The following is a 25,728-nucleotide window of genomic DNA, read 5'->3' as shown; positions in this document are numbered from 1 at the left end:
ACTCTTATCATTTGACCCAGAGCAGCCTTGCAGGGTATTCCTCATGAGTACCGCGCATATCCCCCAAACGCTTCTACATCCCGACACCGTCTCCCTCGGCCGTCTCACAACAAATGCCAACCGTCCTCACTACAATTTCCATGACCCTCTCGCCCCTAGGCCAGATGCCTCCGAAAAGCGCATTGTTCAACACACCTCTCTGTCCGAAACAAGGCGCTTCAGCAAGAGCAGCAGCAACAACTTCAATCTTGGGGACCTGATCAGCTTCGGAAAAAAGAACAGCAGCACGTCCACTGCCACCCTTACAGCACCAAACGCTACCACCTACGATCTCTCAAACAACGAGACCTGGTTCCGCGATGCGTGCAAGAATCCGGCCACCCGTGAATGGCTCCAGAATGCGATCGAGCGCAGAAAGAATGTATACTTAATTGTTGGCTACAGAACAGCTAGTGGTGCATCTCTCAAGTCTCATGGCAGCGGGAAGAGTTCTTCAGACGGCGGAGGTTCTCTCCCTGTTCGTGCATTCGCACCCCCGGGAGCGCTCAATATGGCATTCCCGAATCCGGCTGGTTCGGGGAGGCAGAGCGAGGATAGTGTCAGAAAGCTGCAGTTCGAGGCGGTGGGTGAGCAGGTGTTTGCGGTGTTGTACAGGAAGGTGAAGTTTAGTTGGCTGTCGAGCCGGAAGGTTGACAATATGAACTTGGAGGAAGGGAATCGATGGAAGTCTGTGTGGGAATGGAGGGGGGCTACGGGGCCTAGTCCTGAGGCGGAGGAGGATGATATATTGGAGGCCGAGCTAACTGATGTCAGTGACTTTGAGGATTGTCTTGAGGACGAGCGGGAAGGAGACGAGGAAGATGAAGATGATGATGATGATGATGAGGAGGAGGAGGTGGAGGTGGAAGAGGTGGAGAAGGAGGAGGAAGTGGTAGAGGTGGAAGAGAAGAAGAAGGAGAAAAGGGATGGGAGTAAAAAAGAGGACAAGTCAGAGGTAGTACAGACCAGCGGCTCTGTCCATCCGTCACCAGACCCAGCTCTCGGCCCTCTATCTCACGAGGTGTGGAATACGCGATGGCCTTCAACTGGTGTCTTGCTTGGACTACTGCTCATCCCATTGTTGGCATTTTTAATTCAATCTTTGTACACGAGCGGAGCTTTTACGGCTTGGATTCATGGTGTTGAACTCTCACAATAGATCTCATAATTTACTTGTACATATTTGCTCTTTTCTCGCCGACATCTGGCCTTTTTCCCATCGGAGCACATGTACAATTAAAACCACGTATTAGTGGCGTTGTGAAACTTTGCAAAATTCAAAGCCCATTCTTGTCCGGTCTTCCAGGTTATACCTCTGCGTCATTCAAGTTCATTCCGGACGGTATTCTGGTTCGATATAATGTTATATGTCGTCAATTCCGATCATATAGGTACATATATCGTTCCAACAATAAATCACATTCAGTGGGCCATATTCCATTTGGATTTCCTTTCCCCTTCTCATCATACTTTCTTCGCCGTCATTTTCGGTTTTCGGCCGCTGAAGTGTCGTTATATGTAGAGCTGACTCGTCGCTTGTTAAGCTTTAGATAGCCATGTTAGGGTTAGGGTTAAGGATAGAGGAGCAAGAATTTACGTACCTTCCTGTTCATGTTTGTTTGACTGATTCATTGGTGGTTCGCCTTTGCTTCACCTTCCGTTCCCACCGGAACCAGCCAAGATGCCAAGATACCAAGACTTGCTCCACATTAGCACCCGACGCAGGTACCAACGGCGCAACAGTAGTAAGCTTCTCCATCAGGGTCCCGTGAAATATTCGCGAGTAAGATACTGGGAGTAAGAAACATGGTGATAAACCGGTTATAAACCACGCCCGATCGAGCGGGAGGAAGGGACTGGTGCAGGGTTAGGGTTATTTAAGTAAAATTTAGCGGAAACAATCCGTCAAGAGTGAGGCAGATACATCTAGCTGGACCGTTGAAGAGGAATTCCGCATTTTTGTCATATCTCATCGGCCACCCGAAGTATCATGCAGTTATTAACCCCAGTCCCCAACAGCTCGAGTATTTCACCCTGTTCTAAACACGTCCTCGAGTATCTCACGGGACCCTGTGAATCCATAGTTGACATGCTGCATCCTGGTAGAGACCTTCCAGGCCACCACCGTTGCAACAATTGAAAAAAAAATTCATCCTCCACTAACTAGTTGAGCTTGGTGCGATCAGGTAAGCGCATTCAATAGCTATGCCCTCCCGATTGTAGATATTTGACACAGTTAGAGTGTCTGCCGCGATTCGCGTTGGAGGGTTTGTACTAGGGTGTAGCGAAAAGTGATCAGAATCTGATAAGACAAATACACCTATTCACCGTAACATTCACTTATCAGATTCTGATCACTTACCCTCAACACCCGGTACCTACTGCCTCCCGCTCGTAGGTGCTGAATATTTTCAGCCATGTCTTTTTCTTTCTGTTGGCTTAAAAAGTCTGATGGGGCGGGGGTTGCCAAGGCAACAGGCTTGGCACACCCCCACCCCCAACCCCGATGCGGCAAGGTTTTGGGGCAATTCGATTCTCTTGTTTGCGCACACCATATTAATTAGATTAGTATGTAGCTTTGGTCTGTCGGCGCGCATAGCGCCCGTGAAAGAAAGAACCACTTGCGCTGCTGGAGGAGTGTATATAATCACTCTTCTAGGAGGTCTTACAGCACGCGGTGTGCATGTGATCCTGAGGAAAGTTCACTGCGAGAATTTCAGCGGCTATGAGCTAGTGCTAGGACTCGTCCTTTGCCGCAATGGAAGAATGGGATATAAACACTGCGTGGAAAGTACTGGCTGTGTTGAGGTTGCCAAGACATGGAATACTCACCCTCAACTCCGGCGGGTAGTGCAGTCCTCCAAATCAATTCGACCAACCGCAGTATACAGCAACTGTAAACTCTCTGGTACCACCTCTCAGTCCTGAGTAATCGGATTAAAAAAAAACACTTGTCATCAATGGGTACTATGCATCACCGATGAGCACTCGCTTCATTGTTTATCACTCGTACTGGGATCCCCCGTTGCCCTTTATTGGTTTATAATGCGCTAACGTTAAAGTCCCAATCCATATTGATTCGTCGCGTACGCGCCGAATAATCGGGGAACAGGCCGTAACCTCTGAATCCCTACGGGTAGGTTCGGTATTTTAACCGATTCATGGGCTGTCACTCGGTCTTCGCCGCACAATCAGGTTTCTCGCGTTAACCGGCAACCATAAGGTTAGTCATTATTTTAGGCTCATCGAGGTGATCACTACCTAAGAGAGCAGCTGTAACGGGAAACGTGTCATTAAGACAAGTGAGTATATTGGTCGCAGAAGAGCCTTTTCCTCCCTCTCTCCCCCTCTTCTCCTAATCAACACATCCAGATTTCATCATTACTTCTTTTCCAACTAATTGGTTTGCAGCTTTAACGCTGTGCCGATGGTGTCGATAAGCCACCCGGCGGATATGCAGTCGGAGCCTGACTCACGGAGGTGATGCGGTAACTATTCGTTTTATACTCTCTCTTTTTGAATTTCCTGCATGCAGTTTACATTATTGATACAACAAGTTCATTAATCCCATTCCAACTCAACTGCTCACTCTCTCCATCACCACTTGTGCCCTCCATCCCCGATCCCCCATCCTCCCATTCCCCACCCCCCCCCCCCACCCTATCACCCCCGAAACACTTTGACCTACAATTACCACACATTAGCCCTCTCCTCCTCTCCCCAAAAGAAAAAGCAGACAAAACTCACCGCCGTCTCCACCACAGCCCCACAGTGTGCCACGGGACAGAACACAACCGGCCATTTCCCACTAGGCCCGCCACCGACCTGCTCGGATACTACACATTCCTATCACAGCCGTTAGTGCATCCATCCATCCTTCCCACTCGATGCGATGGGGTGGAGTAGAGGGGTGGGGGCCTTACCGAACAGAGAACAAGGTGCCCACATGGGCGAAACACGCTGTTAGCGGGGCGGGAGTAGCATATTATACACCCCCCACCTTCACCCCCGCCTACCCTTTCTCCAGCGTCTGAACTCCCGGCGCCTGCGCCTACAATATGGAGGTCTCGGAGGGCACCAAGCGCCCTCTCAATCCTCCTCCACGCCAAGCGGCGAGTGCCAGCCGCGAGGTCAGATGCCACGCTCTCCAGCAGCGCAGCAGTAGCTAGGAGTGTCAGTTCCAATTCCGGCTCTAGCTCAGGTTCCGGTTCCCTTTCTTGCTTTGTGATAGGCTCTAATTCTGCCTTCGGCTCGGGATTTGTATTTGGGTTTGGGCTCTCGAGCACCACCGGCCATCGCGACGGCGTAACCGGCGGCGGGGTGAAGTCTAATGGACCGAGCCACCGAGGAGATGATAGGTACAGCTCTGTCTCTCTTTGCTGCGGCGGGACTGTTACCACTGATGCCCTTGTACCCGGGAATGGTGTCATAACCGGTGACGGCATCCTCGTCATGATCCCGTCATCTCCATCCAGCCAAAACGCACTCCGGAAACCTTCATATGGCCCACTCTCTGGCCAGGGTACAGGGAAGGGGTCGTAGACATCTGGCGAAGGTGCTCTTTGTCTTCTCGGAACTGTGGCCTCCATATCCCTTTCCATCACGGTCCCCGCCAAAAGCATCCGCGGGACCGGTAAGCGCGGCGGCGGCCATGTGACATCCGGCGACGGCATGCGCGTCATGACCCCATTGTAATCATCCATCTCCGGCGACGGGTCCCTCACGCTTTCCGTCCGCCGCCTTCCGTCCGCAGACCTCCGCGGGGGGTGGGACGCCGCCAGCTCCCCCTCCCCTGCCGCGTCGCTGGTCCGGCGCTGGATCTGGCCGCGTCTACCGTGAACCGACGTCCTATCCACCACCGTGGACAGCGGCAACGGTGGTGTTTCTGCCTGCCCTCTCACCTCCTCTCGCGTCACAATCGAAACGTCCCCCCCACCCCTCCTCACCCCCCTTTGCCCCCTCCTCCATTCCACCCTCGCAGCATCCAGCAGACTCCTGGCCCTCTCCGACAGCTCCTCCTGCTCCGGCAACCTTTCACGGCGGCGCGTGTTCCTGCGGCGGTGGCGTGGCCGTGGTGGGGGCGGGGGTGGTGGTGGTGTTGGTGACCGTAGCGGGGGCCTCGGTGGGGAGGGGGAGGGGTCGACGGGCGAGATGTACCCGAAGAAGCCGTCGTCCTCGGGCTCGCGTGGTGTTGCCAGTGGGGACGGCGTGGTGGCGGTGTAGAGCGGGGGGCTGCAGGGCGTATCGGTGTCGCGGGGGTTAAGGAATGGGGAGTGCAGACTCCAGGGCATTGATTGTATTGGTACTAGTTCTTGTTGTGGTTGGGGGCTGGGGCAATATGTGCGGTGCGGGGGTGCGTGCAGTGGGAGTTTTTGGCGCCTTGTGGGTTAGGGTTGCCAACTGCGCGGTGGTGGTGGGTGGGTGGGTTAGGGTTGCACGTGTCAATGATGCCAAGAGGTGTGACAGCGGCTGGGGCGGGTGTTGCCGAGGGGGGTTGGTGGCGTTGGTGGCGTTTGGGGGTGCAGGGGTATCGAACAATTCGCGGACTCCCTGGAGTACTGTCTTCGTCACTTGGCGAGGTATTCCCTGAAGAATTCACAGTTGTTCTCCAATTTCCGGTGTTTACGGACTACCTAGTAAATTTCGCGAACAATTTGGTGTTGTTCGTCGATTGCTGGTGTTCGTGAGATGGGCCTTCTCCTAGCTGTCAAAGAGGTGTCATGGTCAATGATTAATAACATAACCTCGACGCCACCGCTTTGGGCTCGATAGTCTTGTCATAATGTTGTTCATGGACCAAGACCTTTGTACCCGGGGTAACTATTTGATACACATTTCCATGAACGTTAAACAATGCATAATATCCGACGAAGAAACATAAGCCTAAATCTAACTATATCCTTCTCTTTAATTCAATTCCTTTGAAGCTAATCACTCTCCTAAGACTTGATGATGTGAAAGGCACACAATCCTACAGGCCTGCATAGGTGTTCTAACGCTGTTGTTGGCGCGTAGTCGACACTTCCCCTCTTCGTTAATTAGCAACATGTGGTGGAGTACCTGCGGTGGGGCACTCACGTATTGTGAAAGTCCTCACAAAGTCCTCTGTGGCCATCTCTTAATCAGCCTGGCTATAAGCCCATGGCCAGTGCACTGGTCCGGAGTAAGACCATCGAGGTTTTTAGCATATCTATCTGCCCCACTCATGCACAGTTCCCAGACTAATAGAATATTCCCACGCTCCGCGGCATGGTGCAAAGCTGTTCTGTTGCGGATATCTTTGGTGTTGATATTTGCGTCGTTGCTTAGAAGGTGACAAGCGATGTCGATGGGGGAAATAGAACCTTTCGCTGCTCGCATCAATGGTGTAATACCGTCCAGATCGCTAGCGTTAACATCTGCACCATCGTTTATCAAGGACTGTATAGTATGCTCTTTTCCATCCCGTATGACGGCGTGTAACGCCGTTTCTCCTCTTCCGTTCGTGACATCAACGTTGGCATGCACCGCGGCAATAGCGGTTAGGCCATAGTGGCAGATAAGCCAATCAGCAAGCCGAGGACCATTTCTATATCTCCTGGCTCCATGGACTCTGCTTCAAGGCAGAGATTGGTAACCTCTTCTACTTTCACGAACGCCATAGAAATGATAGATTTCTCTTCGCCCTCGGCAGGCGCCAATACATTACGGATAGACTCAAGTCCGCCCCTATTTATCATGGTATTTGATTCCAAGAACAAGTCCTTCATGTCAGACTCATCACATGCAACCGCGGAGAAGTGCAAGGATCTTGAAATAAACTGAGGATATCGAGTGGGTTCCCATATAGAACGAAATTGTCCCAGATGATTAGTCAAAGTCAGGTGACTTGGATAGGCACCCCCTCTCAAGTCTTGTCAAATCTCCAACTTGGAATCAGTATTGTTTGCCAATATCATCGAAATAAGAGTAAGACTTCCCATTGGTATAAGTTTGTACAATACGTCACTAACGTATTTCACCTAGAAGCCGACCTTCACCGGGTAACCGATCAGTGAAGTGAGTCCTGTGTAACCTCTGTACCCACCTGAGTTGAAAGGTTTTTCTATTCGTTGTAGGCCAGTTTTGATTACTATTCAGTCCGGAATACAGCCAAACCAATCATTGAGATGGGGAGAAGCCGTGAAAAGGAAAAGGAGAACTTCAACAAGAGGGTGGAGGATGCGAGGAGGGACCTTGATAGTAAGCGCATTAAGACAATTAGGGAGGCAGCGGACGTGCATGGAATAGCCTACACTACCCTTCAAAACAGATTAGCTGGTTCTAGAACGCGTCAAGATGCTCATACCGACCAGCAAAACCTTACTCCTATCGAGGAAACAGCTATCAAAAAATGGATCCTGAAATTAGATGACTGTGGTTTTCCGCCCCGACACCAATATGTGAAGGATATGGCTTTAGATTTCCTCAGAAGTCATGGAATTTGAAAACCCAAGCTAGGCAAGAACTGGTTAACACGGTTTCTCGCTCGTCATCCTGACTTAGCTTCTAAATTTTCAACCCGTCTGGACAAACAACGCTCGTATGCCAGTAATCCCGCGGTTTTGAAAGATTTTTTTACACAGGTATGTGAGTTCAATGTTGTTTCACACTACGCTAATAAATTGTATAGCTTCGGCGCGTAGTTGTGACACATAATATACTTCCTGACGATACCTATAATATGGACGAAAAAGGGTTTTTAATAGGGAGGTCTGCTCGCGTGAAAGTGATCTGTAGGAGGGGCAAAAAAAGAAACTTCAAAACTCAGGATGGAGTTCGGGAGCTAATCACAGTTATCGAAACTGTTTCGGCTGGGGGTTTTGCACTTCCGCCATTTATAATATATAAAGGAGAAGCACAGTATCAAGGCTGGCACGGTTTGGTAAACGCAGACGAAAGGCATATTTTAGTTATTCAAAGAAAGCGTGGACCAATAATATTATTGGTTTAGAGTATTTGACACAAAACTTCGGTCCTAACTCAGCTCAACGGTAACAATCTATTTATTACTACCCTCATTCAAGTTTGTTAAATTACTAATTTCTTATAACAGAGCAAATGGTCGCACGCGGTTATTGATACTTGATGGACATGTTTCGCACTGCACTTGGGAATTCTTTTCCTATTGTCTTGACAACGATATTATACCCCTCTGTCTTCCCGCACACTCCACACACATACTACAGCCTTTAGATGTTGGACTATTTGGTCCTCTACAACGCCATTATACAAATGCTTTAGACGACTGGGCGCAAAACGGAAACACTGGAATTCATAAGGGGACATTCTTCCCGTAAGCTGAAATTCTTCCTTTTATCTATTAATTTTCACTGATATCCGATATATAGATTATTGATGCAGGCCCGTACCTTTACACATACACCCAAAAACATCCTCAGCGCGTTCAAAGCTACTGGAATATATCCCCTCAATCCCCGCCAGGTACTTGAACCGTGCCTTGAAAAAGCCAAGGCCCTGAACGCCGAGAAAAAGCAAGCATTGGGTCCCCGTACACCCCGTCATGGAAAAAGCATTTCAATCCACACCAAGCGCACCATTGCTTTAGTAGGCAATGCAACACCTAGTAGAAAGCTGGCGCAGATTATGGTTGAGAAACTGGGCCTTGCCGCTGAAGAATCATCAGCAGAGGTAGTTGTCCTATGGCAGGAGTTAGCATATTTGAGGAAGAAAGAAAAAGCAAATTCCGACTCCTCAAGGGTACAAAGTAGAGCTGTTCTCTCCAAAGCCCTCGTAGTTACTACAGATGAGGTTGTACGTCTGCGCAATCAATGGGAGGAAAAGCAAAAGATCACCGCTGCGAGAGCTATAGCAAAAGAGTTGAAGGCAGCGGAGCGGACATCAAAGAGCGCCGATACAGACTGCGCCGAGCCCGCAAATCTCGGCAGGAAACTCACCAAGGTTAGAGGCCGTCCAAAGGGACAGCTTCCAATTGAGGAACCGGCTGAACCTGGGACTCAGGACCCTGAAGGCTCAGAGTGCGAGTGGGAAGAGCTGGAAGCGGATAGGTGCACCCATACAAATGTCACAACCCAAAGTGGTAAGAAAAATGCCCGGAAAATGAAAATATATGTTGTACATGATAGTAGTAATAGTCCAAAGCCGGGGGATTCTGTTAGGAGACTTAGATCTAGAAAATAAATTTTTATTATCGGGTAGGAGTATAATTGCTTTTTGATCGGTTGCTAGGTGAAGGTCGGCTTCTAGGTGAAATACGTTACACGAAGTCGCATCATTAGCTACCGCTGTTCTGTGAAGACGTCTAGTCGTGGGGAAGGTTGATACATAGCGGTGGAAAGATGTGAAGTCGTAATTCGCGCCGTATAGTAAGAGGAGCGCCAACGTAGATACATGCAGGTTCTTTGCCGCAAGCGTGAAGGCGGTGTCTCTATTTGGCATTGTATCGTTTTTGCAGACAGCATTATTTGCACTGAGGTAATCGAAAACTTCCAGAACTCGACCTTTCTTGGCAGCTTGGAGAAATGCATAGTTTGTGTTCGGATTCCATCTGCGCTCCCCAGGTTTTGGAAAGTCAGACTGATATCTCTCCTTATTATATACGGTATATACAGTGGTTGGTAAGAGCACGGGAGCAATTTCCGTTTCCGCCAGAGTTGTCCCTGACAGTTCTCGAAGAGAGATAGGTAGGGAGAGCACAGAGTCATTTGAACGTGCGGTATACAAGAACCACCTCCCCACCCTACTCTGTAAGGTGTTCAATGAAAATATGGAATCAGAATCTCTGATTCTTCTGTACGGGCGGGAGCTGGATAAGCTTGATTCAAATTCATGGCTAGCGACCAGCCTGGCGGACGTCGCTGGGGTTGCAGACGTCTCAGCCATCGGGATATCAGTGGAGAGAGAGACCACATCACTCTCGCCTGAGTAAGGAGTGAGTTAGAATAGTTAATTAAAGTTTTAATATTGGCTATTACCATTACTAGCGGCTAGTGCTTCATCACGAAAGGTGCTTTCAAGAAGTTTCTTACTCGACAAGGCATAGTCCAATGACTCACTACGTCGAAGTCCAGTTAGCATAAATAGATTACCAGTCGAGATAATCATTGACGGAGGCAAAAAGAGGCTCCGATCAGTATAGCATACCAAGTGAGAATTGAAAATATGAGAGTTAAAGACGTCTCGTGTCTATTCAACCGAAGATAAATATTTAGAAGATTCTTCTCTGACCTCATCCACTTTACCTATCCCAGAAATCCAGCTTTCCGCGAGCTTTTATTCGGTCCATCTCCTTCTCTAATTCGGAGAATGTGAAACCGCTGCTGTGAGCGTGGCACCGAGAAGATTAACGTCAATGAGAGTAGCACGCTCAGGAGAGAGATAATTGGCATCCGAAGATATAGTTTTATCCTGAATTCTGCGCAATATGAAACGAAACCGGTTGATTTCGTTGTAGAGTTGCTCCGCGGTAGCTAGGGCATTTTTGACTGAATATATGAAGAGTTTTAACATTCCGGCAACCTGTACACTGGCAGCCAGAAGCCCCACTATCGAAGCCGCGACTTCCATGAGAGAAGCTTCGGAGATAGCGCTAGATTGCGTAGCGATGCCCCCGAATCGAGATCCCTGTTTTGTAAAAACTAGCGAGAAGATTCACAAGTGGCCGGGGTATAGGGATGAAAGTGCAAGGGATGAGAGTGAGAACTGTAGATAGTTAGCTAGATGTCCATGAGCTGTCAGGACTTACCCCGCTTGTTATATTCACATGTGTAACCATATCTAGGGTTAGGGTTATTTAACTCAAACCAGGCCTTCGGAAATTGAAAAACGTATACTCTCGATTTATCTAAGAAAAGGAGTAGACTCGATCAAATTATTCCAAAAGTGGAATCGACACTATCAGTTGCTCTCGTATTAACTAACGACAGTAACCCATTCGTCAATCCATCCTTAGCTTGCGCCAGGCGTTAGATATGTATGTTCATTAGTACATGTGGCCGGGTCCGAGTTGCAGCAAGTTTCGAGAGCGAGTAATTCATGGTGCGTTGTCTGAAGCTGTAGCTAATTCGAGTAATGAATAGTGGTCGATACATTGCATCATTGATTTGTTAATGAGGTCGCCATTTGGATTATCGACTCCACCATATTTACGTTATCGCCTTCAATCCGGTATATATCTTCTCGTATATATCAAAATTATCAAGCAACTCGGCCCGCTTATCAAGGCGTTCCGCCCCTCCGGATCATGAGAGCTTTTCTACATCTTGTTGCCACCATTATAACATACATTCCAAGTACTAATAAACGATATCGGAAGACAAAAATGAAAATTAAGACTATTAAAGATAACAAAGTTCAGTCATTGACGTTTCTTTGCAGATTTATGGACCTGTTTCTGTTCGTAGGGTTGATATATTCGTATCGTTTTCCTATACCTTTTAGTAACGTATGATGTGAGACTGCGGTGGGATACTGACTGGTGTCATCTTGGTTCTGTCAGTTTTGAGTCTGAGCCTGATTGCCGAAACAATCCACTCATCCGGGGTGCACTGATCTGCGGTACGGCCACCGTCATCTTTCGCGCTGGGATTTGCTCCCGCCTCCAGGAGTTGCCAGACTAGGTCACGGTCCCCGTACACGGCGGCAACGTGTAAGATGGTCTCCCCGGAAGAGAATGTAACATCCATATTTGCACGCTCACTTAGACGGTCATCAATTATAGACACATATTGCGGGGACATGATTTTTCTCGCAGCTGCTATGATTAGCGGTGTGTTGCCAAGTATATTTGGAACGTTTACTGCTGCGCCACGACCCATCAAAGTCTTGGCGATTGACACGCATCCCCGCTGTAAAGCGAGATGCAACGCTGTCTCGCCATTTCCATTCGTGGAATTGATGTCAAACCCTTCATTTAATAGAGCATCGAGAGAGCTCAAAGTATTACTGAGAACTGCTGCATGAAGTGTTGTTTGGCCGACATCCACAAGCTCTATATACGCCTCACCAAGTAACCCGTTGGTACGATCCGGGCCCGCTCCTGCTTCCAACAGAATTCTAACCATAACACTATCATCTGGTTGGAGAAAGGCACGCAGTGAACCTTCGACTACAGCACCATATGTATTTACACCAAATAATAGTGCAATGAGAACCAAGCTTCCTTTTGTCACCCTGGATGTCAACGCGTCATGGAACGCAGGGGCAGCGTTCAGTTCAGCTACCCTCTCCAAGGCGAATGCAATGATGTCGGGTTTCTTCTCTTTCGATCCTCGGATGAGGTGGAAGAGTCCTTTTTGAATTGTCTGAAGACCATCTTTTATGCTAAGCGATTCCTGAAATATCGCCTTTATGCCAACCTCAGCTCTTGCAACTCCAGACTCTCTCAAGGCTTCTGTCACGCAACTTTGTGGGATGAGAGGACCCAGGTCAGATGCGTGTTTTAGCGCAAATATAGCGAGCTCCACGCTTGTCAAATGCCCACTGGACTGAAGGATATCACGGAGTGTCTCGGGGTAGTGGCCGTCGTGCACATCTTCAAAATTGTCAAAAGCTTACGTCCCCCTCCCTCTGAGAGGGTGGCTATGGTTTCTTGTTGAATAACAAACTTAAAGAGTCTAATGGCGTTAGCCCATATCTAACCTGACACATGTAGACCTGATTATAGGCAAAGATAACATACTGAACAACCTCCCCAGGCCGCACCTCCGCACCGAACAGTTGCAGGACCTCTACTGTACGTGTATGTAAGTTTCGAATGGCAATTACCAAGGCGGTGTCTCCATTGTGGTCTTCCTGGTTGGCGTCCAAACCACCACGCCGAAGTAAGTCGCGAATCTCATCGTATCGTCCTTCCCTAGCAGCAGCATGAAGGCCAAACTCTGGGGTCGGTGCCCTCATTAATCCTCGTCGCTTGGCGCCTGTTCGATAATGCTCATTGTGATAGATGGAATCTACGGCGATCGGCAAAAGAACGGGGGCTATGGACTTCTCTGCAATACTAATTCCCGACACTTCGCGGAGCGATACCGGCATAGAGAACACAGAGTCATTCGAGAACGCTGTATAAATTGACCATCGCCCAATTCTACTCCGCAGGGTGTCCAATGACAATATGGAGTCGGAATCTCCCGCCCTTTGATATGCGCGAGATCGAGACAAGCTGGACTCAAATTGATAGCTTCTAAGTAAGGGGTCGGGTACTGTACGAATGAATGTGTTCGAGTTCGATTGAGAACCTGTATCACCGTCTGCTAAGAAGCCGTTATGAGAGTGCGCGACTGAGGATATAATATATAATATTACCTTGAGTATCAGCTACAGCCCGCGATTCGGCGTCAAACTCGCTACTAAGGCGCTCCTTGCTTGACAGCGCCCGAGCAACGGACTCGCTACATTGAAGGCGAAGTCGAAGTCAGCATGTATGTATGACACTCTGGGATCATGAGAGGAGATATATGGACGCTCGGAAGACTGTAGTATCCTCGATCCGAATGTGGTGTATCTCACCTGGTGAGAATCGTAAATATAAGGGTTAAAGATGTCTGGTGTCTATTTAAGCGCAGGGAGATATTAAGAAGATTCTTTTCGGCTCTCATCCACTTCACTCTATCCCAGAGATCCATCTTTCCGCGAGCTTTAATTCGGTCTAACTCGTTTTCAAGCTCGGAAAATGTGGAAACCGCTGCGGTGAGCGCGGCGCACAGATGGTTGACGTCGATCATGGCGGCGCGCTTGGAATCGAGATTTCTACCTTCAATCACCGTTTCCTCAATCTTGAGAATGATATAGCGAAAGTGGATAACTTCGTCATTGATTTGCTTGGCGATAGCAGGCGCATTTTTGACCGAAGATAGAAGCTCTTGCAAAACCGAAGCGACCTTCCCGGCGGCCATAAAAAGCCCCACTACCGAGGCTGCAACCTCCATGAGAAAGGACTGAGGCTGAAGGCTTCGGTAATGCAGCTGGATACTGTAGCGATATTCTAAGCTTGAGATTCCTGATGTGTAGCGCACGTGAACAAATCTACAAGATAGATCGGTTTCGATAGCGTGTGTCTAGTGTGTAAAGATGAATGGCGTATCTTCGGGATAATTACGAGCTGTCCGTACAAGCCTTACCCCGCACAATCCTTGTGTAACTGATCTGCAGGGTTAGGTTTATTCTATTGCCAGGTTACAAAAATATCTATGCACCCCGCATAGCAACCAGACACGATTCTCAATCCGTTTCATTCCGGCCATGGATAAGAGTACTACATATAGTTCTCTAACTGTCTAGATTCATAGATATAGAACCATCTTTCTCATATCTATTGTGACTGTCGACATATACATACTCTGCAGGCGCGTGGAGTGTACTCGTATTTTTCTGACGTTTTTGAACCGGGCCGGGTCCGCATGATAGGTACAGGACGTCGCGCAGGCAGTTTGGGCCAATGATAGGCCCGGGTTTGAATCATGACAACGCAGGTCAAGCTAGAGCTTGAGCAGGACGGGTTCGAGCAGGACGGGTTCGAGCAGTACGGGTTCGACCAGTATTGCTTCGAGCAGTAGAGCTTCGACCAGTAGAGCTTCGACCAGTAGAGCTTCGAAAGCTTGATTATTCACTACTACGAACTCTACGATGCTGAATGTTCAGGGCAGGACGACACCTATGAGGAAAAGAGGGCAGGTTCTTGCTCTTGCTTCTCTGACTGGGGCAAGGAGGATGACCTTGACGGAAATATCTTTAAATTCTCAGGTTAAACGGTCAACCTGCAGTAATATCATTAGTGAGGCCAAAAGAAGGTCAAGGGAAAATGGAATTCAAGGTTTGATTGGAACTCTTTCTTGACAGCCCATCGTGATAGGTACACTAAGTACAATTTTGAACATTAGATCTATGTGCGGATGAGAACATTGCCCCAAAGCCGAATGCAGAGAGAGGTTGTAATGCTGTAGTATCAGCAGAGGAAAAACAAGCCTTAATCGCCCTTACATTGTCAGACTATACACATTGCCGTATGACATATGCTGGATTGGCAATGGAGGCGGGACTTGATATTAGTCCACAGACGGTCCGGAAGATCCTAGCAGAAGATGGTATATACAGAAGGAAGGCTACAGAAAAACCACACCTTACCGATGAACATAAGGCTAGACGACTCGAATTCTGTCATAGGTACAGGGAACAAGACTAGCGGACAGTAGTGTTCACAGATGAAACTTATTTTGAGACTGGGAGTTTGAGAATGAGGAGAGCCAAAGGGGTGCTTCGTCGCGCTGGTGAAGCATATATTCCTCGTAACATCAATCGCAAATTCGGAACTGGATCTACTATAATGTTTTGGGGTGCAATTCTATATGATCAAAGTGGTGCACAGTTACCATATCATATATTCAAAACACCCTACGAGACAGCGAGAGAGAGAGCAGAGGCAGATGTTCAGCTACAGCAGGAGTATGAGCAGGAGTTGGCAGAAGAGGCATTTCATTTGGCCAATGGGGACTGGGTAAATAGAGCACCGGAGTTCAAAGTACGTAAGAAAGATAGGAAAGATGGCATAGATTGGTTTCTATACTGTGAAAGAATTCTCAACCCAGAACTCTACCCTTTTGTTTTGCAGAAGATGGCTATACGAGATGGGGTTTTGTTGATGGAAGATAACGCGCCAGCACATATCCATCATTATCATGATTACCTCCGTGTACAGTTAGGTATCAACAAACTCTTCTGGCCTGCCAGTTCACCGGATTTGAACCCTATTGAAAGAATATCGATGGAGATAAAGGATAAGATTAAGACCCAAATTGGGGTAGAGTTCGCTGCCCCTGCTATCCGCCGTCTTGTTTTGAGTGAATGGCAGAACTACCCTGTAGATAGAGTCAATCATCATGTACTGTCAATGTCACGAAGGATAGAAGCCTGTATTGCGGATGGAGGTGGAAACAATTTCAATTTCTAGCTCTACATTATATTCCTCGAACATGTTGAATATCATCAACATCGTCGTGACCCACATTGTTATGATTCAAACCCGGGCCTATCATTGGCCCAAACTGCCTGCGCGCCGTCCTGTACCTATCATGCGGACCCGGCCCGGTTCAAAAACGTCAGAAAAATACGAGTATATATGTACAGCCACTCTGAAAAGGTGTTCGTTATTCCAATTTCGGAGTGAGACATTTCCCCATATGTAACCGCAGCGGACCACCAAGAACCCCCAAGAGAAGACTTTCCCAGTGACCAATGGCGCCCAAATTAATGAAGAATAAGATCAATGACCTATCTTCTTTTTATATATAGTCACAAACTATATTATATATTTTTCGTTGTTTTGAATCTCAAATTTAATAACATCAGTATCACGGGTACCGAGTGCGCCACACTGCGCACTGACATTAAAACTATATCACGAACACTTTTGCTGAGTGGCTGTACATACCAGGGTTGGCCTGCACATGTTTACCGGAGAGCGGGACGGCAGTAGATAAGCGAAAATATGGTATATTCGACGATAGAGGGACAATAATCTTTTGACAACTTGTTGAACTTAGATACTTATAAAGACCTCGCTGGAGCGTGTAGGTATATGAAGCGCTACTGAAAAGATGATAATATCCGCGGGGGTGCATCATGGAAGATCACTCGATGAACATTCATAGCATGGTTTCTAGAGCCTAGAGAGCGGGAGCTATATATAAGATATCCTACTCATGAATCTTTGCCCGAATAGAGAGGTATTTATGATTTAGTGTTCAATTCAAATATGAGAAGAGGTAACAGTCACATTTCGGTGATAAGTATACTTTCGTCCTCAGGCCTGCTCGACCCGCGGCGCTGAAGCAAACAGGTTCAAATGGTAGCGCTCATAGGTGCCGATCTATACGGGTTTAGGCTGCTGAGCTTTTCTTTCAATTCCCCATCTCCTAAAATTATAGAACTAGCATATGCCAGTGATAAAATCGAGTATTACTCTAGGGGGATTTTACATGAAGTCAAATCACAAACCTCTTCAAACACACACACCGGCTACAAATACCCACGTGCTAGCTCAACCGGTAAGCTAGAAGACGCCTATCAAAACCTCTGTCTTTTCGAACCATTTCCCCTGCACCGGCTAGATTCCTAGGGAAGATCACAACTCTTGTTCTCAAAGGTTCTATGTGTCTCTTTTAAGGAAATTTATCAGGAAAGACCATATTTATTTTAAAAAATAATTCGGGAAACGCACTGTTTCTATTTTTGGGAAAGGGATCTGGGGAATGATTAAAACAGCCTGTAAATAGATCCGCGCTTCTATTACCAAACATATCAAAGCATTCACTCGCGCTATCTCCTTCGGAGAGAAAGGCAATAGTTGATTTATTAAGCGAGATACCTACCAGCATTATGTCCCAGAAACACGCTTCAAATATCGCCGAGATTCCAGACTTCTGCAGGTTTCTCCAAGGTGCCCATATAACCTCAAGGATATATTATTGATATCCGCGAAATCGTGAGATCGGAGATTAGCAGAGATTTGCGTTACCAGCTAACATGACTTAACAGTGATTGGATATCAGTCAAGTTTAAGTTCTGCTGGGTTTCATTTGATTCCCATTCTTTTGCGCCCAATATATACCTATTATTATCCAACACCCCGGCATAAACCTATCATCTAAGCTCCAATATACAGATAGGAAGTGGGGGTTGCCGTAATGATCGCAAAGAGCATATCAGATATAGATACATCCAGGCTGTGATGACCACGGCAGTGTTTCCAACGGTGGTAACCGGTTCCTACTTTCAGCAGAACTGAACTGAATAAAAATGGCCGACAACTGAACCGACCGAAAAAGAAACGGTCTATATTGCAGAACGGTTCTGAAATCTTGGCACTAGTTTGGCAGGAACTCTTCATGCAAAGTGTTCTGGGTTAGGGTTGTTCCTGATAAAGCGCCCGTACTCTGTAGGAGGAGTTCCACCTGCGTGGAACACCTGTTTACCCCAAGGCACAAACTGAACTGAACCAAATAGTGAATAGGCAACACTGAACTGAACTGTTTTCTTAAGAGGTTCTAGAAAACCGGTTTGAACCGATAAACTGAAGAACCGTTGGAAACACTGGACCACGGCGGCAATCTAAAATTCCTAATTCTGAAATAAGATCCCCGCTAATACTAGGAACAAAGAGGACGAAAGACCGACAGAGAGTTGCATATTGCTTGTACCTTGCCGACACACAGGATCACTACAAGACGTTGCACAAACTGCCTTTTTCCTCTATCTAAACAGTTGTGACGCGTAGTTCATCGACATCCCCGCGCAACATGATACAATCCGAACGAGCCAGAATAGGAGATACCAGCCATTCGGCCTCATGCTCCTCAAACCCGGTGTATATGAGCAGTACAAAAGCCTAGATGTACTGCTAGTTACTACTGCTCGTCTCGCCATGACTTGAAAATGTTTCAAAGGCGGGACATGTCCAAATCTCCTTTTGCAATTTGTTGGCATATGGCCAGGGTTAGGGTTAATAATCCCAAGCTATTGCGTGCGTTGGGCAGCCTAATCTAACACTAGGGATGTTCTAGCTAACTAGAAGTGCGGAGGTGACCGGGTTGTATGTTGTCTCGCTGGTCGGGTTTAATGACGAGACTGAGGGCTTGGTGCATCAATCTAAAGTACATATTCTCTCCTCTCCCGCCCCCGCGCCCGGGACACAATGAGGCTACCGGCCCTGCAGCTCCAGGCGTGACCTCGGCGCCACCTCTAGATCAAGAAACACCAGCAAAGCGTATCCTATAACAGCTGAGCAGATTTTTAACGAATCATCAAATGCGAGTATGAATTAAATAAACAAATAAAAAAACATCAGGCTGTCGCTAGAGGGTCGAGTGATACATCATGATGTACCTCCGGGGCGAACATTCGGGTGGAGATGCACATAGGGTTCGATAGGACAAGGGGAGTTTCGCTGGAGGGGGAAAACGTTCGCGGATGGATGGCTTTTTGGACGCGTCCGGTTGTGGTAGGAGTTATAGGAGTCACAGTAGCAGCATATCCGTCGGGGGACCCAGGTGAGCACGGCAAGCCTGCTAGATATCCTCTCGAACTACCAGATATGCTCATCTCTCATTCAATACTCAATCATCAAACAGCTAGCTAAGTACCATAAACAAAACTATTCCGCCGGAAAACGTTCACGTACAAGACGAGACCACCACCACCCCCGTCTAACGCTTAACTACCCTCTGATACTCCGTCTCACACCTCACGCGGTCCACCTCCACCCTTAGCCTCTCCGCCTCGTGGTCCGCTCTCTCGGTCTCCTTTGCGACCTTCGCTGCCTCTCCTTTCAGCCTCTCCGTCTCGTGGTCAGTTCTCTCGGTCTCTTTCGCGACCTTCGCTGCCTCCGCCTTCAGCCTTTCGGTCTCGTGCACCGTCCTCGAAACCTCCCTCAAGAGCTTCTCCTCCTCCGCCTTCACCCTGTTCTTCTCTGCCACCAACCTCTCAACATCCTTGCTAATCTTCTCCACCTCCACCTTCACCCTTTCCCGCTCTGCCACCGACCTCTCAACCTCCTTACCCACCTTCCCTGTCTCCGCCTCTACCCTCTCCGTCTCCTGCGCCGTCCTCTCAACCTCCTTCTCAACCCTCTCCACCTCCACCCTCAGCCTCTCCCTCTCCTGCGCCGTCCTCTCAACCTCCTTCTCAACCCTCTCCACCTCCACCCTCAGCCTCTCCCTCTCCTGCACCGTCCGCTCAACCTCCTTCCCGACCTTCTCCGTCTCCGCCTTCAGCCTCTCCGTCTCCTGCACCGCCCGCTCAGTCTCTCTCGACACCTTATCCGCCTCCCACTTCACCCTCTCCGTCTCCTGCGCCGCCCGCTCCGTCTCCCTCCCGGCCTTATCCGCCTCCTTCTCCACCTTCCCCGCCTCCGCCTTCATCCTCTCCGTCTCCTCCGCCGTCCTGTCAGCCTCCTTCTCAACCCTCTCCACCTCCACCCTGAGCCTATCCGTCTCCGCCACCGCCCTCTCCACCTCCTTCCCAATCTTCTCCGCCTCCGCCTTCATCCGCTCCGTCTCAGCCCTGACGCACTCTGTGTCGCCGCCGCGCTGCGCCAACGCCTCTACATGCGCGACCTCAGCGAGCTTCGCCGCGGCTTCGACAGTCGCCAGGAGCTGCTGCAGCGCGGACTTGCGCTCGTCGGCGGAGAGCAGGGCGTGCTGCGCGGGCGAGGTTTGGTGGCTGAGTGCGTGGGTGGCGAGGGTCAGTAGTGCGGCTGCCTCGGAGCTGGTGCAAGCGTCAGTTCTCGTTGTTGTGGGAAGTGGAAGGTAAGGGGTGGGGGGATATGTACCCGAGTGCCATCTTGATGTCGTGTTGAGGTTGTGGGGTGGTTTGTGGTTGTAAGAGCGCGCGGGTTGTTACCTTTGTCAATGGAGTGGAGGCCTAAATTGCGCGGGGTTGCAACGCTATCCTCTGGATGATTGGCGGGGCGCTGACTAAGTAGGTGAGATATCCGTTAAGATAAAAACACGGTGACAGCGAGCTTGAAGCCAAATGTGCAGCTGTAGCTCAGATGTACTTGATGGGAGAGGAATTTCCCTCTCTACTTTTCATTCCGTCTATGCTCTTCCTTCATTGGAACGGGTAAAGTGTTTACAATCAGCCTCTAGCTTGGACACACTTCTTTCCCACCGACAAAAGCTACCCCGAGCTCAACTCGCAATAAGTTTTATCCTAGTGAACGCTGGCATATCGAGGCACTCACCGGCCCCCTCCCCCTCCGCCCCCAGTCTTTCGAACAATTCTTCAGTTTATGAGTTCAAACCGGTTTCCTAGAACCGTTTTAAAAAAATCAGTTCAGTTCAGATTTGTCTTCTCACTGTTCGGTTCGGCTCAGTTTTGGCTTGAGCAAAACTGGTCTTGTATGCAGCTGGAACCCTTCACACAAAGCACGAACACCCTATTTAGCAGAGAGTACCATAACCCTAAACACCTCCGGTTGTACATAGAGCTCCTGTTACACTAGTGCCAATACCTCACAATAGTTCTACAGTATAAATTGGTTCTTATTCGGTCGGTTATTATTTAATTCAGTTCAGTTCCGTTCAGGGCGAGGCAGAACGAAAAGAACCAAGACCAGCAAAACCTGTAACCAGCGGGGCCGACTTCACACCTCCCCCGCCCCCCCCTCCAAACAGCCCCCCAGCCACTCCACCGACCTGCTTCTCCGTCTCCGTCTTCGCCGCAGCGCCATTCTTCCCGTTGATCAGCGCCTCCACCCCCGGCGCGCCCGACGTGTGGTGGGTTGTCAGCGCTTCCACATGCACGGCTTCCGCGAGCTTGGCACCTGCTTCGGCGGTCATCATGAGCGTGTGCAGCGCGGTCTTGCGCTCGTCCTGTGTCATGGCGCCCGGCAGGATGATGGAGGTGAGTGCGTCGAGGTTCTGGCGGAGGAGGCTGATTGTTTCGGTGCTGGCTAGGGTGTTAGTGGGGGTGGGTGCGGTGCGGGGGGGGGGGTGGGGGGGGGTACGTACCCGAGTGTCATGATTGTAAGGGGGGCGGGGTTGGATTGCGGTGCGGAGAGGGGTGTGGGCTGGTTTCTGGGGTGGGGTGGGGAAGCTTGAAGGCTGTGGAGGGGGTTGGAAGAGTAGGTTGTGCTGTAAACTGGCCTATTTACCGAGCAATACGTTCCTTTTTATGATTTTCGCTTCAACCACGTGGGGGCTGACCAAGCGAGCGACATATCGGTTGAAGAAAGGAACACAGCAACGCCTAGCTTAAAGACAAATGTGCAGCTGTAGCTCAGTTGTACTTGACCGGAGAGAAATTGCCCTCTCTACTTTTCACCCCCTCTATGCTCTTCCTTCATTGGAACGAGTAAAGTAATTATAATCAGCCTCTGGCTTGGACATACTTCTTTACCTGCGGCAAAAGCTACCCCGAGCTCAACTCAGCCAAAAATGTATCAGAGTCAACGCTCGGGGGGCGGCGCCTCGGCTTCATCCACACCCGGCCCTTCCCCCACCCCGTACCCGACTGCAGACCTCTTCCGACCACCCCTCCAATCACCCTATGCGCCTCCACCATCTTTCTCCCCGTCCCCGCCACCGCCCCATCAGCCTCTCCACCCACCCTCTCCACCTTCACCGGCCCAGCTCTCCTCCTCTCCGCCCCCGCCGCGGCAGCACCATCCCTCGCTGTTATCAGTGTCTCCTCCACTTCTGGCTCGCTCGACGTGGTGTGGTGGTGGTGGTGCGTCAGCGCTTGCACATGCACGGCCTCGGCGACCTTTGCTCCCGCCTCGGCTGTCACCTTGACCGTGTGCAGCGCGGCCTTGCGGTCGTCCCTGGTAATGGCTACTCTGTCCTGCGCCGGCGACAGGAGGGAGGTGAGCGCGTCGAGGTTCTGGCGGAGGAGGTTGATGTTTCGGCGCTGGCTGGGGTCTTAGTGGGCGTGGGTGCGGTGCGGGGGGATACGTACCCCAGTGTCATATTGTCTGGTTGCTGCGCTGAGAGCGGGGTTATACGTAGGGTGGTTGGTGGGGTTCTGGGAAGGGGAGGGAGGGGAGGGGTGCTGCGGTGAGGCGGAGGACGGATGAGTGTAACAGAAACATACCTATTTAGGTTGAGGCCTGGCTTACCCTCGTTCGTTTTTGGGAAACCTTGTCACTACTGGGACTGAGATTAACTCATGATTAGATTGACGCGTCAGCCGCCGGGCTGACTAAGAACGCTCTCAGGCTCTTGTTCTGGGGGATACTTTTCAAAATTCTTTTTGCGCAGTATTATTATTCACGAATGGGATCACAGATTTGCATGGTGTTTGCTCAATGGTTTTCCACCCTACGAAATCGATTCTCTGAATTGATGTAAACACACTGCCCACCACCGTCCAGTTTTCCTTTTAGGAGAGATGGGCACAGTTATTAATACGCTTTGTCTCGTATACATATACATGGTACTATTTGCAAACATTCCTTCCAACCAGCCAATGCTTCATTCCATTACATTTCTTCAGTGTCTCTCCAAACGCCCACCCCCGAAAACCTTACACCAAACCAACGCCACCACTTCCTAACAGGGAATACTACCCCCCAATCTATCTCCCCAGATTAATCCACACACCGTCACTCTCCTCCTCAGCTTCAACACGCGCCACGGCGAAATCCCCGGCGCCAGCCCCCGCCCATTCTTGCGCTCCACATCCGCCCCCCACTGTATCAACAGGTCAACCATCTTCGTCCTCGCAAAATACGTCGCAATGTGCAGCGCTGTGTCGCCGAACATGTCGGCTTCATTGACCGGCGTCTGCCTTTTCAGCAGGTCGTGGAGGATCACTTCGTCGCCGGTGACTACGGCGCCGTGGAGGAGACTCCTGGGACAGTAATTGGCATCAGTAAAACGGATGGTCAGGATAAGTAGACTCTCCCTAGCTAGAGCGGATATGATCAACGTACCTCCCAAGCCTGTTCTTGACGTTCACATTTGCGCCAAATAGCAATAAATAGGTTACTATCTGCGCCTCCCCCAGCCATACCGCGTATGCCAGCGGCGTCTCCAGCTCTGGGTGGTCCTGATTTACGTCATGGCCGAGCTGGAGAAAATAGTACACCATCCTCTTATCTCTCTTTCCGACAGCTTCATGTAGCGAATATTTCGGCGCGGTGAATGCGGGGGGAGCCGGCATGGGATATATTGCTACCGAGGGCACGACGTTGGGGCTAGCCGTGACAATGACGGGCGCTGATGCTGTCGGATTGTGGTTCGGGGCCGGTTTGCCGCTAACACTCCGCGTTGATGTTTCGTGTGCAAAGGCGCTGCTGCGTGTGGCATGTGGGTTACCGCCGGCGTTGGTCAGGGTCAAACTGGAAACGTTTGTCGGTGCGGCGACATAGCTCTCGCAGTCCGTCACCGCAGAGTCTCTTGTAAACCTCCTCATAATCATACACCTCTCCTCCGAAGACTCTGTGGACGTCAGGCTATATCCGGCCTTTCTCAGCTCCGTGAACACATGTCAAGGATGGAAGAGCAACACTAACCTCACTAAAAGCTGCAGCGTTGCCTTATGATTCATCAGCTGCAGCAGCAGCGTGCTAAAGGTCTGTTCCTTGTATGCGTATTTTATGCCTTCCCACAGCCTGCTGCCATGTGAGGCAACGCGATCCAGCTCCCTGTACAGGTCGGAGAGCTTCTGGCGGGCAGAGTCGAGGGCAGCTGAAAAGTAGTTCCCGGGGGTGACTTTCAGGGGGTTAGGGGGAGCCTGCGCGGTTGTTTTCGCCTGCAGGACGGAGACGATTCCTGTGAAATTCTCGACCTCGCTTTTGAGGTATCGGATGTTGTTAGGGGCGTTGATAACGGCGGAGACGAAGCGGTTTAGCATTTCGCTGACCTGGATTCCTGTGGCGAAAAGGCCGCCTAGTGCAAGTACTACCTCCATACCTTCTTCCCAGGTTATGCGATATCAATAAAGTAGCAACTCAGCGTCCGGCGTTTTCCGTGCTGCGAATTTGTGAGCTCTCCCGGCTAGTGTGAGTCTACGCAGGGATAAACAACTACTTCGACGTAAGTAAAATGAGATATACCTTCCTAAGCAGGCAATCCCGTGCCCGTGCTTATTGTAGAAACCTCACCCCAAGGAAAAATGACTGCAAGCCGGGGACCTGGGAGGTAAATGCTCTACCTATTTGTAGCTTTCGCTCACTTTACCCCACTTGCTGACAACGTCAAAGGGTTGTTTGGGAACGAGCGTATCAAGGACAGCCATCTGGTTGTGTCGTGCGCGGGGTGCGCATTGGGATCCTACTGCGAGCACGATTGGCCAGACCAAGCATCAGCAGCCACAGCCGTGACAACGATCACCGACAATACTGTCAGGAGCGCCAGCTGGCTCGAATGAGAACAAGAAACATAAAGCAATATTGTGAGCCGCGTAGAAATAGGTGGACACGCTCCTCAAGTTGAGCTCCTTTCCTTTGTTTGTGAGGTGCATGCAAAGTCCTCGATCCACCACATGGATAGTTTAAGAGCAATATTCCATGACACGGTCCCTCTCACAAACTAGACTATTGATATGATGCAAATCCTAGCTAGAGCCTCAGCGATCGACCTTAAACCTGTAGCAGGACCATGTAACCATAAGCGCCAATTATAACTGCGAGTTCCTGCATCCATCGATTGACAAATCATGCCGCACCACCGACGCCTGCCAAATATCAACTAACGTATGCAAGTAGCTTACCACGGCGGCTTCGCAAAAAGTACACCTGAGTCGGGAAATACACCGATCCCCCCGACCCGCTCACAAAATTGAGAAGACAACTCCGCATACCTGGGATATCACCCGGGCCGAGCCAAGGAATACCTGACCCACTGCGAGTGTTATTACCCAGAGTAGAAGTTGTATAGGTTTCCATCTCCTACACTATTACGCTGTTCTCTGAGTATTACTTAATCGGATTGTGATCCGAATTCCGACAGTCCAGAGTAGCTTATCACATACCCGGCAAGAGAGAATTGAGATAGATACTTATTCATTCCAAATCCCAATTCCATGTTTCTAGGCAGGTCCTTTGCTGTCACTCCCTTAGCGTATTGTGTGGGGTTCAGTCCTTTTAGCTCACAACAGATGAACACAGGTGAGGGTTATTTATTACACGTCTAGGAGGAATGGTCTAGTTAAATGGTCCTACATCTTTTGTAACACCGTGGTCTAGTCCTACAT

General features: G+C 49.6%; 10 protein-coding genes across 10 annotated transcripts; 4 read left to right on the top strand and 6 right to left on the bottom strand.

The window, feature by feature from the left end:
* Positions 1-43: 43 nt before the first annotated feature.
* On the top strand, positions 44-1,198 carry LAJ45_10333 (uncharacterized protein; the record flags this gene model as incomplete). Its single annotated transcript, XM_046119860.1, has 1 exon — positions 44-1,198. The coding sequence occupies one exon, from the start codon at positions 44-46 to the stop codon at positions 1,196-1,198; it is 1,155 nt and encodes a 384-aa protein (XP_045966997.1).
* A 2,504-nt stretch (positions 1,199-3,702) lies between these two features.
* On the bottom strand, positions 3,703-5,330 carry LAJ45_10332 (uncharacterized protein; the record flags this gene model as incomplete). The annotated part of the gene is made up of 3 exons (XM_046119859.1): positions 3,703-3,723; positions 3,787-3,885; positions 3,963-5,330. 3 exons carry the CDS (start codon positions 5,328-5,330, stop codon positions 3,703-3,705), a joined length of 1,488 nt encoding a protein of 495 aa, XP_045966996.1.
* Positions 5,331-6,132: 802 nt separating this feature from the next.
* LAJ45_10331 (uncharacterized protein) lies at positions 6,133-6,788 on the bottom strand (the record flags this gene model as incomplete). The annotated part of the gene is made up of 2 exons (XM_046119858.1): positions 6,133-6,607; positions 6,676-6,788. 2 exons carry the CDS (start codon positions 6,786-6,788, stop codon positions 6,133-6,135), a joined length of 588 nt encoding a protein of 195 aa, XP_045966995.1.
* Positions 6,789-7,187: 399 nt separating this feature from the next.
* On the top strand, positions 7,188-7,505 carry LAJ45_10330 (uncharacterized protein; the record flags this gene model as incomplete). The annotated part of the gene is made up of 1 exon (XM_046119857.1): positions 7,188-7,505. The coding sequence occupies one exon, from the start codon at positions 7,188-7,190 to the stop codon at positions 7,503-7,505; it is 318 nt and encodes a 105-aa protein (XP_045966994.1).
* A 910-nt stretch (positions 7,506-8,415) lies between these two features.
* LAJ45_10329 (uncharacterized protein) lies at positions 8,416-9,219 on the top strand (the record flags this gene model as incomplete). Its single annotated transcript, XM_046119856.1, has 1 exon — positions 8,416-9,219. The coding sequence occupies one exon, from the start codon at positions 8,416-8,418 to the stop codon at positions 9,217-9,219; it is 804 nt and encodes a 267-aa protein (XP_045966993.1).
* A 2,198-nt stretch (positions 9,220-11,417) lies between these two features.
* Positions 11,418-13,964, bottom strand: LAJ45_10328 (uncharacterized protein; the record flags this gene model as incomplete). The annotated part of the gene is made up of 6 exons (XM_046119855.1): positions 11,418-11,465; positions 11,514-12,519; positions 12,645-12,653; positions 12,719-13,286; positions 13,342-13,427; positions 13,546-13,964. The coding sequence occupies 6 exons, from the start codon at positions 13,962-13,964 to the stop codon at positions 11,418-11,420; spliced, it is 2,136 nt and encodes a 711-aa protein (XP_045966992.1).
* Positions 13,965-14,661: 697 nt separating this feature from the next.
* On the top strand, positions 14,662-15,982 carry LAJ45_10327 (uncharacterized protein; the record flags this gene model as incomplete). The annotated part of the gene is made up of 3 exons (XM_046119854.1): positions 14,662-14,848; positions 14,916-15,119; positions 15,237-15,982. The coding sequence occupies 3 exons, from the start codon at positions 14,662-14,664 to the stop codon at positions 15,980-15,982; spliced, it is 1,137 nt and encodes a 378-aa protein (XP_045966991.1).
* A 3,253-nt stretch (positions 15,983-19,235) lies between these two features.
* On the bottom strand, positions 19,236-20,370 carry LAJ45_10326 (uncharacterized protein; the record flags this gene model as incomplete). Its single annotated transcript, XM_046119853.1, has 2 exons — positions 19,236-20,295; positions 20,360-20,370. The coding sequence occupies 2 exons, from the start codon at positions 20,368-20,370 to the stop codon at positions 19,236-19,238; spliced, it is 1,071 nt and encodes a 356-aa protein (XP_045966990.1).
* A 743-nt stretch (positions 20,371-21,113) lies between these two features.
* Positions 21,114-21,553, bottom strand: LAJ45_10325 (uncharacterized protein; the record flags this gene model as incomplete). The annotated part of the gene is made up of 2 exons (XM_046119852.1): positions 21,114-21,480; positions 21,543-21,553. 2 exons carry the CDS (start codon positions 21,551-21,553, stop codon positions 21,114-21,116), a joined length of 378 nt encoding a protein of 125 aa, XP_045966989.1.
* A 389-nt stretch (positions 21,554-21,942) lies between these two features.
* On the bottom strand, positions 21,943-24,387 carry LAJ45_10324 (uncharacterized protein; the record flags this gene model as incomplete). Its single annotated transcript, XM_046119851.1, has 4 exons — positions 21,943-22,440; positions 23,133-23,382; positions 23,465-23,986; positions 24,047-24,387. 4 exons carry the CDS (start codon positions 24,385-24,387, stop codon positions 21,943-21,945), a joined length of 1,611 nt encoding a protein of 536 aa, XP_045966988.1.
* Positions 24,388-25,728: the final 1,341 nt, after the last annotated feature.

The sequence above is a fragment of the Morchella importuna genome (genome assembly GCF_003444635.1).
Source record: "Morchella importuna strain M04M26 chromosome Unknown Morimp01GS044, whole genome shotgun sequence".
NCBI classification, from domain to species: Eukaryota; Fungi; Ascomycota; class Pezizomycetes; order Pezizales; family Morchellaceae; genus Morchella; species Morchella importuna.
Note: the sequence above shows the minus strand (reverse complement) of the source record. Positions and strands in the feature narration are given on the sequence as shown.